The sequence below is a fragment of the Haliotis rubra genome, unplaced genomic scaffold, assembly GCF_003918875.1.
Source record: "Haliotis rubra isolate DU_JTF1 unplaced genomic scaffold, ASM391887v1 Scf11, whole genome shotgun sequence".
In the NCBI taxonomy this organism is placed as follows: Eukaryota; Metazoa; Mollusca; class Gastropoda; order Lepetellida; family Haliotidae; genus Haliotis; species Haliotis rubra.
The window spans coordinates 4,487,225-4,506,017 of record NW_025765003.1 but is presented as its reverse complement, the minus strand read 5'-3'; the positions used below and the strand labels follow the sequence as shown (position 1 = coordinate 4,506,017).

Below are 18,793 nucleotides of genomic sequence, written 5' to 3'. Positions count from 1 at the left end.
TGTGTTCTATGTCTGATACAAATTATTTTTCCTCAAATTTTGAGATATACCCTCTACACAAAAAAGATGAAATTCCTTCATTAAGTTTGCCTCTTTTTGTCACATATTCCTGTGGTTTGTCCATATAATCAACTGAAGCTTAGACATTTGGTGTTGAAAGTTATCTTTAAGGTTTTTACAGAAATCTGCAGAGACTAGATGGACTTTACACTATTGCCAGCAAGGATATAACTTTGCCTTGTGGAAAGGTTGGATGAATATAATGGCAACAGACAGCATATAAATAAAAATAGAATTGGTCCAGTTTAGTTAAAGTATGAAATGTTGAGAAATCAGGTCAGCTGATTTTGTTGGATGGAAAACTTGCAGGGCATTAACCATACACGAGAGAAAAGTTTTCATGGAAACAATTTCTTCATTGCTCAAACATGGGTTACTTCTGACTTTTCCTGTGATGTTTGTGGAGACATGCCAACAACCACATGGACATAGTGTCAATCACAAAATCAATGCATCATGTTAACGCAAGGGTATAAGATGACACAAGAAACCCCAATCTGTGTGATAGTAGGTCCATGTTGCTCCTGTATATTTCCACGATTACTCTGTGACTGTTACCCATACTGGGTGGACAGGTTAATAGTATGCCAACTTATACTTTTACTGCTATCTCACCTTATTGCCATAAATTACTCAAAGTGTAAACACTTGTGCAACATTTGAGGTCTACATGCCTGTCAATGATGGGCTCTGAACAATGACTGACTGACTGAGTTTAGTTTTATGCTGCTTTTAGCAATATTCCAGCAATATCACGGTGGGGGACACCAGAAATGGGCTTAACACATTGTGCCCATGTGGGATTCGAACCCGGGTCTTCGGTGTGACGAGCCAACGCTTTAACCTTTAGGCTACCCGACCACCCCTCTGAACAATGAAGTGATCAAGGTTAAGATAATTGATGAACACAACTGGGAACATTGACGTGCATCAACCAGGTCTGAGTCTGACCTATGTTGCAAGGGTATGATGGAACACATTACCCATGGGTCTGTTCCACAAAGGGATATACACTAACGTGATCTCAACACCCAGATTTTAATATTGTCTCACAATCCTTATACTAACATTGCTTTGTAAGAGCCTAAGTTGCTGAGTCTGACCACCCAATCCATAGGACCACTTCTTACAACCAGCACAGCTATACATCTAACCAGAATCTGAACAAGAAAAAAGAAATAAAATGCGGTCAAATTCAAGTAATTATTTTCATGATGCATTCATTTTGGAATCATTGTGAATGTGTATAAAAGCATGTTCCTCAGAATTTGGGTTGGCTTAACCCGCCATTATGATATCTTCTGTCAATCCCAGTGTCCACCACATTCCATTCTCTTCCTCCACTGGTAAAATACAACATTAACAACAATGAAACACCAAAGCCATATCTTAATAAAAATAATTATACATACAAAATTTCATCTCCTCCAATAAATACTTACATGCTGATTAAATAGTGACTGAACCAGAACATTCATGTAGAAACTGGCTCACCATAAATGAATTGGTCAGTGAATAATTTACCACAATAACTTATGACACAATGGTCAACCTGGCTTCAGGAAGAGTGCAGGGGAAAAGGTGAAAGTGTCAGAATATCAAAAATGAAACAAATTTGTAGATCTGAATGTTTATTACTGAAAATTTCAGAGCATCTTAACATACACTTGATCTGCCCTCAAGACAGGAAAAAATATATTTAAGTAGAACATGTGTAGTATTGTGTCATGTGACTTTGTACATATGTAGAATGATTCACATGTCAAATGATCGGTGGAAGAGACACCTATTTGAGACACTGATGGTGCCACTTGCTGAAAATAAGTTTTACAATGCACTGATTTCATTCATTCAGGTATGGAAATGTTAACAGGTAATAAATAACTAACAACAATCTCTGGAGTCGGATATTGCTGAGGAAAACGGATATTAAATTTACATTATTCAATAAATATATCACACATTTGAAATTAGATTTAGGGTTTGTAACATCAAACTGTTTGAAATGATGAACTACTAAAATCAAGGACAATATATTTCTGAATATTGGATCTGACAGAACAGGCTGAAAGAATGGTTTATAAGGATCAATGACTCCTGAAGCCAGGTTTTCAACGTCAGGTAACAAAGGAGTACCCCTAGGTAGTGATGGTGACTGCCAGTGAGAAGGCTACAGAAAGCAGTCAGCATCCCAACAAGCAGTGACAAGAACTGCCGGTGAGTGGAGTACTGCAACAAGACAGTACCCATTCACAAGTAGTGTACATGACTGCTGGTGATGGCTACTGCAACTAGTCACCACCCACAACACAAACATAATGACTGCTGGTGAAAGAGTACTGCAACAAACAGCACACATCCACAAGTAGTTATCATGGTCCGTGTGGTGCTGAAACAAGACAGTGCCCCTTCAAGCAGTGATAATAACTGCTGGTGACATGGGTACTTCAACAAATCAGAACCCATCCCACAAGTAGTGATGATGACTGCTGGTGTGTCTTACTGAATAAAGTCAGCATCCCCTTAGCAGTCATGATGACTGCCAGTGACAGGGGTATTAACAGTAAGATCTATGACATGATGGAAACAAATGCTGTTGCTAGTGACATGACCTGAAGTTATAGTGACTGTGGCCAATCGTTGTGACACGGCAATAGGAATGTACAGACATTTACAAAACTTCCTAGCAGTAATTAAATACAAATGGCAGTTCAACTTCAGACCAAATATTAGGCCTCCTCTGGCCCATTATGAAAAAAAAAAAGAAAAAAAGAAGAAGAAACAATATGGCTGTTGTGTTGACCACACAAGAAAGTCTATGCAAACTAAAAAGGTAACAGCTATCTACATAAAGTAACCAAACATGTACAAAATGTCACAAAAAATATGCAACAATACTGACGAACAGATCATCAGCCCACTCCTATGTAAAATTGATCAGCTATCTTCAAAATATTTAATTAATAAGCAAATTAATATGGAAAGCTTTCATGCAGATAAGTTAGGCACCCTGCATTTGTACAAGATTCTGGCACGCATGTTTCCAAACTAGATAAATTAATGCATTCAATCTGTACAAACTTTACCCGCTCTTTTCATTTCCTAACAGTTGAGCAATAGTTCGTGCAAATCAATGTTCAGAACAATACTAACTTACGAGGTTACACATCAGTTTCAGGATTTTATAAGGTATACAATCATAAATAATAACACCTAAGTCAAATTTCATGGTAAAAGAATCTGTGCAATAATATAGACTGCAAAATAAATGTGCAACATTTCATGCGGGCACCAGACCAGATGATTATGGTTTAGACTTCTGACACAAAATAAACAGTCATAATAAGATATGACAAAATCAGCAAAAAAACACGACCAAGAGAGATCTGGGAGAAAAGTTTTACTGTCTGAGAAGTCTTTCATTCTCATTTCTCAATATGGTGCACACATTACATTCTTAGTTCGCTTAATGGTTTCTACAGTCTCTCAAACACAACAAGCAACATGTCTCCTAAGTTCCCAGCCTTGGTTTCTTGCTGATTATGTCTAAAACATAAGAAAAACATTCAAGCTTAAGTAAACCTATACACTCTTTAATGAAATCTCATGAGATGCTTGACTTAGTTCAAATAAACCGAGGCAGCAATGGTTCATGTAAATTGAATATGATACAGTGAAAATACTAGAAACATATTGACTGACGGCTCACCACACAACTGAAGAAGGTAACAAAGACACATCACATGGAAACGCCCATCTTGCCACAGGCAGAGGATGAACGTGAGTAAAACACAAAATCCCAACAAAATACTACCAGCTAAGGAATTGTTCATCGACAAGTCCGACAAACTCAACACAGTAGTATATACACGTAGTCCCCAGACCACTGCAGTACAACTGGGTCAGTAATGTCTTATGAGGTAATGAGGGAGGGAGGGAGAAGAGGGGTTGTCTCCCCTTAATGATTGCCTTCAATCAAATTAGCTGTAATACCAAAATACTGGCTCTGGTGCTCTCTCTGCGCCCAGGCCAAGGTAAATACCACTACAAGTTCCGTGTCAAAATATATTCATACAATTCTACAAAAAATGCCCTGAGACCAGTTTTTTTTATCTCTGTCTTATGAAACAGGTGCAATTTACAAAGCCATGGATGAGGAGCAACTGTATGAACAGGCGTGACAGACAGCGAGAGGATACTATCTACAACAGTGGTTAAACAAATTGGAGCAGCCCACGGTAGTTAGCCCAGTGTGTGTGCGCATCCTTAGCTTCCACAATAAGCCAGGTGAAAACATGCATAGAGGGTTTATATGAAACACAGCAGTTTTAATACTGAGGTATTTGGTGAAGTATCCAAGGCAGAAGTTTCAATGGTTGAAGGGAATACACCATATGGGTTCTGATGAATTCACTGGGTTTTGAGAGCAGCCCACAAGACACTGAGCCACAGTTAGTGACAGCCTCCCTGAAGAGACAGTTGGAATGATGCAACGAGTCAATCCGTCCATTCGGGCATGGTCAGAAGAGTGGGTGATGTTGCGTGAATGCTTATTTGTCCAAGGGCCTGTATATAGCCCCCTGTAGCACAAGTGACCACAACAATTCACGCTGAGGTATCAAATGCCATCGCACTCCCCAGAATGAAACTTGTACATGTACATGGACTCATGGAGGTGACAGTAACATATTGGTGAATGGAGGCAGGTGGGTGGCCATCACTTTTGATTGTAGCACAGAGTGTATGTAGTCAGAGCACTTTGTTCAAGAATTCTCCTCTTTATCTTCGCCACCCCCATCTTCACCTGTTTCCACATTTCCCTCAGAACTGGACTTGCTGTCCAAAGCCAGAGGCTCATCTGGTACAGATTCAACTGGACTCTTAACAGATTTCTCTGATTTTTCTCCTTTACTTTTTGTGGGCTTACTGTCACTTTTGTTGGGAGAACTTTCAGAGGGGTTGTCGTTTGGTTTCTTGTCGATTTTCATAACCTTGTCTTTCAAAGTATCCACAATTTTACTCAGTTTTGATGATCCTAATATTTTGGGTTTGTTCATCATCCTTTTGACTTTGTCTTCTTTGAGTTTACTGTCAATACTTGATTTCACATCTGGTTTGGTTTTAACTGAGAGATCTGTAGCATGATCTTGTAACTTATGAGACCTTTCCTTGGAATAACTCTTTTCACGACTGCTCTTTTTCACAGACAAATCATGAGGTTCACCACGAGAGGACTTCTTGGTAACAGAGAGATCCTCTGCTTTGTCCTGAGCAGCTTCATCATCAACATGTCTTGCTTCCTCCTCCGACTCAGACTCCAGCCGCCCATTTAGTGCACCATGTTGAGCCATGGAGGCAAAGGACGAGGACATATTTGATGGGAGGGGAAAGTTACGAAGACTCTGGGCAGCCAACATAGGATTATACAGTAGTGGGTTGTAGTAGAATGCTGATGGGAATGAAGGGTGTGGCGCTGCTGATGTTGATGTTGAGGATGATGAGGACGAGGACTTATCACTTTTACGTCTTTCCCTACCCTCACCCTTCTCTGAGTCTTTCTCTTTAGTTTCAGTTTCTGACTTTCCAAGAGCAGAAGCCATGGGCATTCCCGGTAGGCCAAAGCCAGCAAGTCCAAGCATTGGGTTAACCATTCCCAGGTTAGGTATTGCACCAAAAGGCAAATTCAGAGGTAGTTTAGGATAGCTTCCCAAAAGCCCGGCTCCCGGGAAGGCGGACATTGCCGCCATGGACATCGCAGGGTAGCCCACTTCTCCACCTAGGAACGATGGATGGAGCATACTTTCTCTTGGTTTACGACCTCGTCCTGAGGGTTTTAGCATCCGAGAATCCATACTCTTTGGTAGTGTGCCCTGAAACAAGAGGCCACTTTAGCAGACAAAGACAAAGCTCATTTCAATTACGTATAATGTATTTAGACAAAAATGACTATACTGCATTTTCTTAATTCAATTTAATGTAGTCCTTTTCAAAATTAATGTATGAAATCGTGTTTAATAGCTGAGGAAAATAATTCATAATTCTTAGTTTGAATTTCATTCACTGAAGAATGAGTAAGTTTTAATGCCACTTTTAACAGTCACCCAGATATATCCCAGCACACAAGAGAGTAAGAAGCAACTTTTAAACAGGGTACAGACAAGTCACTGGCTCCACCACACACACATTAAAGGTGTATAAATAGCTGACTTGTTTCCACCATTCAGGTTAAGATTTAGTATTATCAAAGCACTTACCTTAGCCCGAACCAACTCACTCCACTTAGCCTCCACATCATAGGCAGGGTTCTGTTCCAGCCACTCCGCAAGGTGTTTAAGTGGCGGAGCCTTGGCTCCCGTAATCTGAAGGTACATTGACATTCATCAGAGACAAGCAGTAAATGACAATAAATAGTATTCTTAACTTTTCATCATTTGATATAAGTCTCACAATTTAAACAAAGTAATTAAAAGGAACACATCCTAATAAACATTCATACTCCTTGCATACGTTAGCATATATTGGTTAGCGTATATTTCATATTGTACATGTGACGAAGCAGCTATATGTCACTATATCATGCAATTATAATGTATTAGATGCAAATCTAGCATAGAATGTAAGTATCTATTTCTGGCAATTTAACTATTCATGCAACAGGTAACTGAGGTTAAAAATGTTCATTTGTTAAGTAATGCATAAGAATTTCTTTCCAATAATACACTGATAACACTTTCCAATAATATATTGACAAACACTTTTCACAACTCCTCTGTGATCGCATACAGTGATAAAACCGTAATTGCACAGCACTAAAGTGCAACAATCATGTGCAGTCATGCAAAATGTAACATCAGCCAACAAAGAGTAAGCTCAACATATCCATACGTGAATACCTAATGATTATTGAAATAATTAACCTGGACCTCCAAAGATCCAACAAGCCCAAGAGTTGTTCCCCTTGATCCTCCTCTCACCTTTTTGCCTGTTTCTCGATCTACAACCGAGACATTTTCCTGCCCCGTAAGACTTTCTACATCCAAAGTTCGGGGATCTACCCGTGGACGCCGCCCCCTTCCCCTGGGCCTATCAAAGTGCTCCTGAAATGCGGGACAATGCAAATGGCATACTGTAGCAACAACAGAACCGCAAAAAGAAAAGTCCTGAAAGGCTGGTGCCTCCATGCAGTGTGCAGGGTTCTCCCTGCTGCGGGGCACATGGTTAATACAATATCTAACATCACAGACAAAGCACTGAAGAAAATGGTTTGGAAAACGTATGGGTTCTTTGTGGATTTAATTACAAAGTGAGCACAAGAGGCAAATAAACAGGAGAACACTGCACAAAACTAAGTAAGCTCAGCATTCAAACAATCACTACTATTAAATGTCAAAGCAAAGCTGAAACGAGCCTAACAACACACTGCTTTCATCATGTTTTTTATATAACTTTTTAATATAATTTTTGTTTAAAACATCAAATTTCTGACACCTTTGCTCTTCACTTTATACTTCCTTGTTAAATACTTGTTAATGTCTATATAGTATTGCTGTGTTTCTGTTCACCACGAAACATGATATCTTGGCAGTTAATATCTAACTTAGTAGCAGGGCTTTTAGAACTGACTCGTCTTGGTCAAGAACATTTGATACTTTATGTGTTTCATAAAAGGTAAAATTGAATATTTCTGTCAAATTTGATGTGTGTGTACATGCAGAATATCAAACAAAAATATAGAAGCACAGTTATAAAAGCCCTTGCGAGCATGCAGTAAATAAAGCATTACAATACAAGTCAGTTGTCTACTGTAAGCTTAAGAATTTCAAGCCTGAATCACAGCCATGTCAAATAAAGCAAAATAAGCACACAACACAAACCATTGGTGACATGTGGTGGGTTATCTCCCCTGGTTCTTCCTCGTCAACGGCAAACTCAGACTGGTCAATGATATAGTTAGGATGTGTCATGAGCCATTGTTCAAGGTCCTTCTTCCGAGGGGCTTCTTCTCCAGACAAACGACTTCCATCTTCAAGACAGATGACAGGAATTCGTTGATCTGTGATCAAAGCACATTTTGAACAGTTCGAATAAGAAATGTACGTAAAGACAGATTATGTACAAGATGTTTTTCACACAAGCAGGCTAGTGTTATAACATCTCATATAAATTTTTTCAGAAGTTTTATCCTGATCAGTGATTAAACCATGAACTAATTACTGTCACAGAAAGACAAGGACAGAATATCCACCTGGATCTATACTGGCAAGAATCCTGGCCTGATGGCGTTTAGCAATAGCTTCAGCAAGGGCAACCTCAGCCATCTTTTCAGCCTTACGTTTTCGACCTCGGCGTCTTTTCTCTGGCAACAGGCCTTGTTCAATCTAAAAAATTAATACACATTCAAATTCATTAATAAAATAATACTTCATGTAGGTCTGTTGACTATGTTAACTAATGGAGGTCAGATTGATATAATCATCAACATGGTTGAGAAGCAAGTCAACTTGACATCAGAACTCCTCCAGGTTGATCTAGCGTGACTGTTCAAGTTTTATTGCTTAATTTTCATATGGTCTGTGTCAAGTTTTATGTTATTATATGTGATAGCAATTGCAATTTGGAATGGAAATGACAAGTCATTATCATTATAGCAATTATAGTTCATGATTTTGTTTGTTGCCAGCACCAGCTTTAACTGCCATGTTGTGCAAGTTTTCCCCAAATCTTCAACAGTTTTGAGTTGTGTTCAGTGCACAAAGTTATCTCTGTTTAACAAACATTCATCTCACATTTATTATAATCAAGTGAAAAAAATATCCCTGTTAAACACCAATAGACAAAAGTCATCACTCACCAGTGTAGCAGTGAGCTGACTTGGGTCAAGATCAGCTGCATTACTGCCATTAAGGAAGCTGTCTGTGAGTGCCTGTAAACGATACTTGGATCATTCAGCATCATACACTGAACATATCAAATACCTACCCTAATGAAGAACATTTACCATAAACCATCAAGAGTAATTTTTCAACAAACTCTAGTGCCCCCAGTTTCTGCTTCAAATTCATTAAAGAACAGTATACCCTCATGGTTAATACAGGATTCACAAAAATCTTTTAAAAACATCACTGCAATGAAAATATGTTTCTAATACCTGTATATCATGCATTGAAAGAATGACAATGGCAACCCAAACCTTTAAAAAATATCCCAAAGACTGAATTTACACATAGACATTCTCCTGGGCTTTAGCTCAAGCACCTAACAAGTTCTGTCCAAAGCAATTTGCCTAAAAATGCCCCCTCTCAACTACATTTTACAGGACACCTTGTAGGTACAGCAGAAACTCTGCTTTAACAGCAGCAATAACCTAGGACAAGCATAATTCTACTTTGAAGTATCCCAGTGAGGGGACATGATGCATGGATATCTACATACTGAAGCCGAGCCTGGTGTTGAGCCTGAGAGGTTCATGGCCGACTCTGACTGGCTCTCATTGTCGCTGGAGGCTGCACTGGTTGCTCCCTGAGTGCTCTGGTTCAACAGCTGCTGTACCCTTGCAGCTGAAACATACACGGTTGACTGTAGCCAGGAGACACACTATTAGACTTAGTACATCATTAATTAATGTCAGCTACCACTTGATACTATTATTGAAGACCCTGAAATGTGCAAAATCCGTATTTATACTACTCACACTTTGCTAAGGATCACAAAAAATCCCAACTTTACTTAAACATAGATTTATAATTTGAAATTGTATCCATTTAAAACTAGATAAATAATGATATGGTAACCCCTCTTTAGGCAAATAGCCATTTTAATCTAACTTGATATTTGAGTAACCATAAAAATGTTTCTTATGGCACCAATCAACTATTTTGCAAATCATGGAACGAGTCATTGACAAGTACACAACACCTGTGAATAGCAGGTATGGGATCCACAAGATGCAGTGACATACTGACACCTAGGATCCATGCTTACAATAAGCTTAGATATTTAAACCAAATTATACCCCACATCATAGTTTTCTGTTGAATCAATTGTTTGATCCTTAGCAAAGTGTGAATAGTATATATCTCAAGTTCAAATTTCATGAGCTGACACAAAATGGCTTGAAAATATTTCATTCACTATTTTCAAAGGTTACATATGTTCCATGGTAATACATTAAAATAGTTACCCAACAGCTTGCTTTCATGTCCCCTGTCAGAATCGATTTCATATCGCTTCTTCCGGCCTCGGCCACGTTTATGGAATGTCATCTTCAGACCTTCACCCTGAAAAACAGACAAGCATAAATGACCATGAGCAAGAATAGTCCACAGTTATCAAAGTAAAATGATGATTAACATTATTAGATTCATTACCATTACTGATTTCTTTATGTGATATGGAAAAAAATTTCAATAGTTAATCTTATATTTAATACAATAACATTAAAATTCAATTGAAAATGATTACATTACAGACAATTAAAATCTCAAAGAAGATAAAGAAGCAGCAAAAGCAGAGTGAGGTGACTTCAGTGACAATGTGTCAAGATTGCTCTATCATTCAACATACATATTGTTATTATATATACTTGTCGTGGATTGGAAATAGGAAGTTGCACTTTAGTAACAACTGCAAGTTATTTGAGCATGTGTGAATGACCAGATGATGCACAATGACGTATGATGATTGGGTGTTAAGCACAGCGCATGCTGCATAATGCCAGTCAATGGAAGCACAGAAAGCTGATCATTCCGTGCTCGATGCATTCAAGGATCCGAAGGGAGTGCTGGGCTGTGCAGCCCCTTTAATAAGCATACTGAATATCCATACACTTGCAAGGTTTTATAAAGATGAGCTTTATAAACAGAGGTTAAATGCTACTATGGCAAATTTTGAGTTACGTTATCAACATCTATTGAAAGTAGTTTGTTTACACCTTACTGACTTTGCACAAATATATCAACTTCGGTATTGAATAGGTTTGTTCAGGGAATAAAAGACTTGACCACCTTATTGCCAATTCAGGATAAAATGCAGTATTTGTTGATTCTCAGGTTCTTTAAGCACACAAGATTGTCTATTTTAAGATAGAACTATAGCCTATATGTGAATGCATGTATAGCTCTGTGGATGAAGATGACTGTTTGCATGTCTTTTTCTCTAACTCTTGTTAACTGGTTACATCGGCCCAGTAACACCACACATTACCTTCTACCAGAGGAAGGACAAAATACACACGGAAGCTCAACCAAAACAGCCCAAATGAATTCACGAAACGAAAGGACATAACCCAAAACAAAGAATAATCAGCAGTTAAAGCTGTCACAAGCAACAGTGTCTAATCCAGCAACTCCATCAGTCAAGATTTGTTTATAAATATTCAAATTTTTTTTCTCAGCAGGATTATCCTGGGAAAGACACTGGTGAACGTGCAACAAGTGGCAGGTGGGTGTTTGATCTCCCTCAGCAGTGACAGCAGCAGCCATCAGCGAGCCAGCTATCCCGGCAGCAGATTATTTGAGCCTACCTCAGACACATGTACCTCAAAGTCCTTATCATTGTCACCACTTATCCTCATCACCTGCGGCGTTGGAGCTTCCAGTAAAGAGTCAGCAGCATCTGAGTCCATAAACGATCCATCACCCTTCGGAGTAGATGATCCCACAGGTGTGGCACTTCTTGAGTCAAATCCTGCTGATCCAAAGAAGGGAGGTCCTCCTGCAGATCTGCGAGCAAATGGCCACTCCCCATTCTCCACTGTGTAGCAGATGTGTTCCAACCGGTGGAAAATAACTCGATCCTTAAATATAAAGTGCTGTTTTCATTAGGAGTCGTCATAAAAATGTTAAATTCACTTTACATACTCAACTTTCTAAAGATTTAATACATACCTTTGGCCAGTCAACAACTGTTCCCAGAACACTTCTTCCCGAGTAGATCTCTCCAGGTTCAGGGCCATCCATGTCAAGGTAGCCAGACTCATCATGGCCATAATATGGCTGAAATACATGAAAAAGGTCTCAATTTAGGGGTGAATACAGCTTTTGGAGAAAGGGGTGGTGCACACTCTTGAGAAAGAGGGGTCGCACACTTCATTTTCACAAGGGTTTCAATGATCATTTAATAAACTTTCAGGACAAAAGAGGGGGTGCACACACCCTCTGGATCTGCCTATGCAATTCAATACATAAACTTGGTATATGGTATGATCTTAATATAAAATGAACTATAAAAATGTTGATCACTGGGGAATATCTTCTTCAAAAAGAGAAAATTAGACAAGATGCATAAAATGAGCGATAACAGCTTGACAGTCCATACCGGCAAGTTGTCCTTCATGAGTTCTTCCTCCATCTTTCTCTCCTTCTTTACATCATTGATTATTTCCTGAACCTTCTCTTTCACAAGGTCTCGCTCATCCGTTGACTTTTCTTCTTTCATGTCTTCATCTGTCACAGCACTTTTCTCTTCCTTCACAGGACTCATCTCTTCTTTCACTTCACTCTCAGATTCCTCTTTCACACTTTTCTCTTCCTTCACAATATCCTCCACTTCCTTGTCACTCATCTCATCATCTTCATTTTTCACTTTCTCTTTTAATTTCACAAATGCTTTATCGTCTTCCAAATCCTCTTTCTCATTGTTTTCTTCGCTTTTCTCAGGAGACATTTCCTCTTTGATTTCTTCCTTTTTCATTGTCTTTCCCTCCACATCACTTTCACCACTCAACTGATCATCACCATTAATTTTCACTTTCTCATTGTCTTCATCACTTGGAACTTCTCCATTCTCATCTTTCACAACCTTTTCATCCTCCTCTGTCTTATCATCTTTTACATCATCATCTTTTACATCAGCACTTTTTTCTTCATCACCCTCTTCTTTTTCACTCTTAGTGTCTTTTGAGGCTTCATCTTGCACTTCACCATTCTCAGACTTTACTGTCTTCTTCTCATCCTCAACTTCAGGCTTCTCTTCTTTTGAAGGTGTATCTGTGCAAATAAACACCAAGTAAGGACAAATTCTCATCATTTCATGACACATGATCAGGAAAATAACCTCATGATTAATGATTACAAATAATTTCAAATATATATTAAGAAAAGTTTAGGTACAAGAATATTGGAGACCGGGCTTGGGTTAAGATGAACTTAATGCTTACAAAATGTAAGAAGTCGAGGAGAACCAATGTGTTTAGCATTCTTCAGTTATGCAGTTTTGACTACTCACTGAATCCCCTTGCCCCCAAAGGAAGCCAAGAATTTCTCTGTATTAGAGGGGCAATTAACATCATCAGAATGCTTTCAGCCTCCTACTTCTGAGGCAGCAATATAACCACTCACCTGGCATCCCTGGTACAGGCATTCCACTGTACGGGGACATCATCTGGTACGGGTTGTGTTGGTGACGCAGGTTCTTGGCCTGAAGCATCTCATGGAAGGAGAAGTGTAGGATCGCGGAGGATGTGGTAGTCCGTGCGAGCTACACCATGCCTGGGAAATAACAAACCATGTACTGGATGATAACAAGTCACAGGTGATAACTTTTGACATCATTCCATCATAAGCACCACAGACGAAATGTTACAAACAGTATTCTAATATTTCTTGACTGTTTTTATATAAAGACACAATCTTTCTTCTATAGATCCATAATGTAAAATCTACAGAGACTAAGTGAGGTCATATATCATTTGAAACAACATTCCAGGGCCTAGATTTTCGAAGCTCTCTTAGCGCTAAGATAGTCGTAAGTTAATGTTAATGTATGGCACTTACGACTATCTTAGCGATAAGAGAGCTTCGAAAATCTAGGCCCTGGGCTAATGTGAAAGATTCAACACTGGAATGGACTGTACTCAGAAACACAAATAAATGTTGTAGAATATCCTACCTTGCTGCCCCGATAAGCAGTTCCTTGTCATGTTTTCCACACTGCCACCAAGATGGCATGTCGAAGGACGGCTGACATAGTTTGATATGTTCATCTAACTTGGGATTGACTAGGATCTCTTCCCGGATTTTGTTGAGGAGATCAATGCGGGCTAGACAGCGACTGGCACGTTCCTCTGTGATAGGATCAACATACACAGTATTTGGAGGCTTGGCTGAAAAAAAGAGAGATAAACTTTATAGCAGATCAAGAACTCGTATTGCACAACGGTTGCCTTAACCATAAATCAGATGATTCACACTACTCAACATCTGATAGAGTATCTTTTCATTCAGTATCAGAAAATAACAAGTGTTTGCCACTGATATGGCAATGTCCCCCGCCGCTAAAGAATGGAATATCTACATTTATTACTTTTTATTTTTGGGTCACATACAAGATGCCTGAAATGACTGGTGTCTGCATAATCACCCAATGTAGGCTATCAACATACTTGAAAACATTGGGTGCAATGTTTTATGAGATATCGCCTTAAAAAAGCTGTCAGTGTCATGGTGACCTTGAAAATAAGGTCAAGGTCACCTAAATAAACTGGTGTCTGCGTAATCCCCTAATGTAGGCTGTCACCAAATTTCAAGACATTGGGTACAACAGTTCATGAAATATTGCGTTAACAAGGGTTAAAAGTGGTCAAAGTGTCGTAGTGACCTTGAAAATAAGGTAAAGGTCATCCAAATCGACTGGTGTCTGCATAATCCCCCAATGTAGGCTGTCACCAAATTTGAAGACAATGGGTACAACATTTCATGAGATACCGCGTTAACAAGAACCAGGACGTACGTACACTGCTGAATACATAGTCCCCCGTTCCGCGTTGCTGCGGGGGACAACTAGTATAATGATTCTCCTTGTAGACAATGTTCATCTTTTCAGTAATACACATGGACATGATTAAAGTAGTTTTATCAATCTTACCTTCCTCAGGGGTCTTGAACTTGCCACAAACACGCTGACACATGTGGTAAAAAGCATGGAAGTATTCTGCCAAGGTGTCATCATACTTCTTGTCCAGTCTGGCAAAACATCGGGAAGCGGTCCCACCTGTACCTTCCAGTAGGCTTGTGATATTCCACTCCAAATGTTGACACAGTCCTGTAGAAGTCAGCTTCTTCACGCCTTGACCACCGACTAGAAGACAAATATTTATATCTAGTCATTCAAATGAGGACAAATAAGATATACAAATACCTATTTATCTCCTAAAAAATATAAACAAAAACAAGAAACACTCACTTCTGTAGGTACTCTTTCTTTTTGGTTTCTCTGATCTTGGTAACTTCCTCAGCTTTCGATCGTCTTTCCATTTTCTGAAAAATGACCATAACTTTTTTAGCATAGATAGGAAACTACAGTTGCTACACAATACAGTGATAGCCAAAGGACGCAATTTTATAAAAAACATTTGCTGCCTCAAGGTGAATGAGCCATCTGTACTCTCAACATTTCCAAAGTAAATACTAACAAATCTCCATAATATGCTTACATAATACATACATACATACACATATATATTAAACACACACCTTGGCCCTCTGCTGGAGTCGAAGTTGTTCTTTCTTGTGGTTCCTCTGATATCCAGTGATTACACGTCTCAGTCGTGTGTTCAACTCAGAAGGATTTGGGAACGGTAATTTGTCACCATCTGTAATATCCAAAATAGTTTTGAACTGAGGTTAACAAAATTTCAGGTATCTCTGTCTCTCATGTTTTATACTAAGACTAGTAATCCGGGGACCATGTTAAATTGTTCATTTTCTAAATGGCACAGAACATTTTACTTAACTTGGAAGAGTGACTGACTGAATGAGTTTAGTTTTATGCCATTTTAGCAATATTCCAGCAACATCACGGCAGGGGACACCAGAAATGGGCTTCACACATTGTACCCATGTGGGGATTCGAACCCGGGTCGAACGCTTTAACCACTAAACTACCCAACCGCCCCCTTGGAAGAGTGAACTACATGTACAAAGTACACAAACAGTACACATGAAACAGCATGTCTGGCAGCAGTAAATGTCTTACAATCTGTAGGCATTACAGGTTTGGTGGTTTTCTTCACAGACTCTGGTGCTGAGCTCTGAGACAGGTCTTCATCATCTTCATCGTCCTTGAGATTCATGGACTTATCTTCAAGATCATTCTCCTCGTCCCTGCAAATACCCAAATTCTTACTACACTTGCATAAATGGATGCAAAAAGGTTGTATACTCTCAAGGAACTAACAAAGAAAACTGAGAGAATACTCATCCTTTGACCATGGTGATAATGGTGCTAGCCCTTCAAACATGCTTCAAGGGATAGACTGTTCATTGTAGCTTATCATAAATATTCACTTATAATCATCAACAATGCACTCTTCAGTTATGCGAAACTTCAACTCATGGCTTAACCTTTTCTACCCAGCACATCTGGGTATCCAAGTATCTGTATTAGCATGGCAAGTCATCATGAGAATGCAGAGTTGAAAGCTAAAAGTCTTTAATAACAAACTTGGCTACTGTGCAAAAGTTCACTTGAGAGTGAGTGAGTGAGTATGGATTTACCGCGCTTTTAGCAATGTTCCAGCAATATCACAGCAGGGGAACACCAGAAATGGGCTTAACACATTGCACCTATGCGGGGAATCGAACCCGGGTCTTCAGCATGACGAGCAAATGCTTTAACCACTAGGCTTCCCCACCGCCAGTTTACTTACTAATTTATGGTACAATGTCAATCACAAGCCCAGCACTAACAGTTGACACCAATACCACTCTAGACTATCAATATATTCAACTGGCAATCATTTGAAACAAAACTGCTACACCTATCTGAGTGATGTATGTATCCGAGCAAAATATGAAATAAAATCAGAGTTCACTCAAATGTGACTTAGCATCATAAACTGGACAAAGTGATCTACAGGAATAAGATTGGACTTACTTCTCTCCATCATAATCATCATTCTGTTCTCTTGCCAGTGCTTCACTGTCAGGTGGACCACAACGATGAAGGAAAAGGAGAGCTGGGTCAGATCTCATCAAGTTGAACTTCTCATATCCTGCAAATGAAGATCACCCAATGTTCATTTATTTATCGTAACTGCTTGTTCCTAGTCAACAGTTTTGTATGAAGGTTAATTGTCATCATGAAATCTTAAGATACTGATTCTAAAACTGAAAACTAGAAAGTGTTTTTACTCGTAAAAACAGATGTCTCCCTTCACCCCCCAGAGAAAGTTCACGGTGTTTTATAGTAGTACATGCATATGGTTGATGCTTCTAAGTTTACTAATAATTGGTATTAAGTATACAAAATTTGGTGAAGATGGGTGAAGTGGTTTTAGAGTTATGCTCCGAACACAAACCCTACTATTCAGAAAGACCAAGTCCAAATTTGTTGCCATTGAAACAGAAAAAAAATAAAATTGAAAGATAAGTTCAACCCCCAAAAGGCACATTTACATTTATATTTAGAGGCAGCATAGCAAATTTGGTGAAGATGGGTCAAATAGTTTCGAATTTTGCTCCGGAAACGAACTTTACCCTTCAAATGACAAAGTCCAAATTGTTACCATGAAAACAGAAAAAAAATAAAATTGAAAAAACAACAACCTCAACCCCCCAAAAGGCACATCTACATGATATGGAGAGGCAGCATACCAAATTTGGTGAAGATTGTTCAAGTAGTTTTAGAGTTTTGTTCTGGAAACAATGGGAACGCTGATGCCAACGGCAACGCCGACAGAAACTCAACCAAAAACAATGTCCCCAACCCTTTGAGGGGAGACATAACTAGGCTGCTCACCATGCTTGAAAACACCAATAAGGAGTGATCTGTCTGATTCTTCATCCCACCACAATGCAGGCAGTTCCCCATCAGCACATGGAGAAGGGATATCAATTTCACTGAAAAATAAACACAACATTGAGAACCCTAATGAAATCAAGGACGTAAGTTGTCAAACTGCTTAGCTGGGCATTTCAGGAAATTAGATATGACCCCTATCCAAACAGTGTCAAGATCAACGACACATTTACTTAAACACTATCACAGCAAGAGTCACCAGATAAGGGCTTGTACTCATGTGGCAAATTCACATTTTATACCTGTAATATTTCACTTCATAATTCAGTTTCCTTATTGTGCAGATAAAAGAGACCATATATACACCTATTAATATGGAAATGATTCCAGGATTGCAGCTTACCTGGCAGGCACACCCTGGAAGACTCGCTCTACTTCATCCCCGATTACTTCTTGTTTGAGGTAGTACAGCAGGCGCACCCGCAGAAGCACCCTGGAGGAGTAACAAACTTTATAACAACAGACATACACGGTCTTACCACAGTTGATAACAGTTAGCCACCCTACTGGTTCTGGTCATGTCGTCTCCATGAAACTTAAGGTATCCTTTGGGCTTGTAGAAATTGCCATAAGAAGGTTTTCCAAAACATAATTATCATGTAATCTAGTGGATGAAATTATTTTCAACAGCACTGCACAAGATCTACATGTAGCATTCTAAAACCTTAGGTCCTCATTACTCACTTGTTTGAATGTCGGAACAGATGTCTCTTGTACCCATGATCCAGGATGGCATCAGGGTCAAAGTCGAGGGTGGACGTTTCAAATTCGGGGCCTTTGGAAGTCTGTTTCTGCTTCTTGCCCTTCCGGCCTCTTGGAACAGGGGCAGATAAACCTACACATAAAGGAATATTTCAGGTTATTGAAGTCATTCCTTCCAAAATTGGGGGCATACAAATATCAAATATATTTTAAGTTGTTAGACTGATTATCTGTA

General features: G+C 39.1%; 1 protein-coding gene and 1 non-coding gene across 2 annotated transcripts in view; both read right to left on the bottom strand.

The window, feature by feature from the left end:
• Nucleotides 1-1,429: 1,429 nt before the first annotated feature.
• The window catches only part of LOC124285577 (chromodomain-helicase-DNA-binding protein 8-like), a 53,711-nt gene continuing 36,347 nt past the window's right edge, over nt 1,430-18,793 (bottom strand). Inside the window, 23 exon segments of the mRNA XM_046721832.1 lie at nt 1,430-5,930; nt 6,315-6,419; nt 7,035-7,157; nt 7,935-8,113; nt 8,306-8,438; nt 8,912-8,983; nt 9,493-9,617; nt 10,241-10,337; nt 11,582-11,854; nt 11,946-12,053; nt 12,376-13,046; nt 13,398-13,503; nt 13,505-13,547; nt 13,948-14,161; nt 14,923-15,034; nt 15,036-15,135; nt 15,241-15,314; nt 15,531-15,649; nt 16,033-16,160; nt 16,933-17,050; nt 17,797-17,897; nt 18,200-18,289; nt 18,541-18,691. Of these exon segments, the coding sequence (XP_046577788.1) occupies nt 4,824-5,930; nt 6,315-6,419; nt 7,035-7,157; nt 7,935-8,113; nt 8,306-8,438; nt 8,912-8,983; nt 9,493-9,617; nt 10,241-10,337; nt 11,582-11,854; nt 11,946-12,053; nt 12,376-13,046; nt 13,398-13,503; nt 13,505-13,547; nt 13,948-14,161; nt 14,923-15,034; nt 15,036-15,135; nt 15,241-15,314; nt 15,531-15,649; nt 16,033-16,160; nt 16,933-17,050; nt 17,797-17,897; nt 18,200-18,289; nt 18,541-18,691 (4,349 nt within the window). The 3' untranslated portion in view covers nt 1,430-4,823.
• Nucleotides 16,363-16,464, bottom strand: LOC124285755. Its single transcript, XR_006900883.1, has one exon. It is a non-coding gene; the product is annotated as a small nucleolar RNA U6-53/MBII-28 (small nucleolar RNA).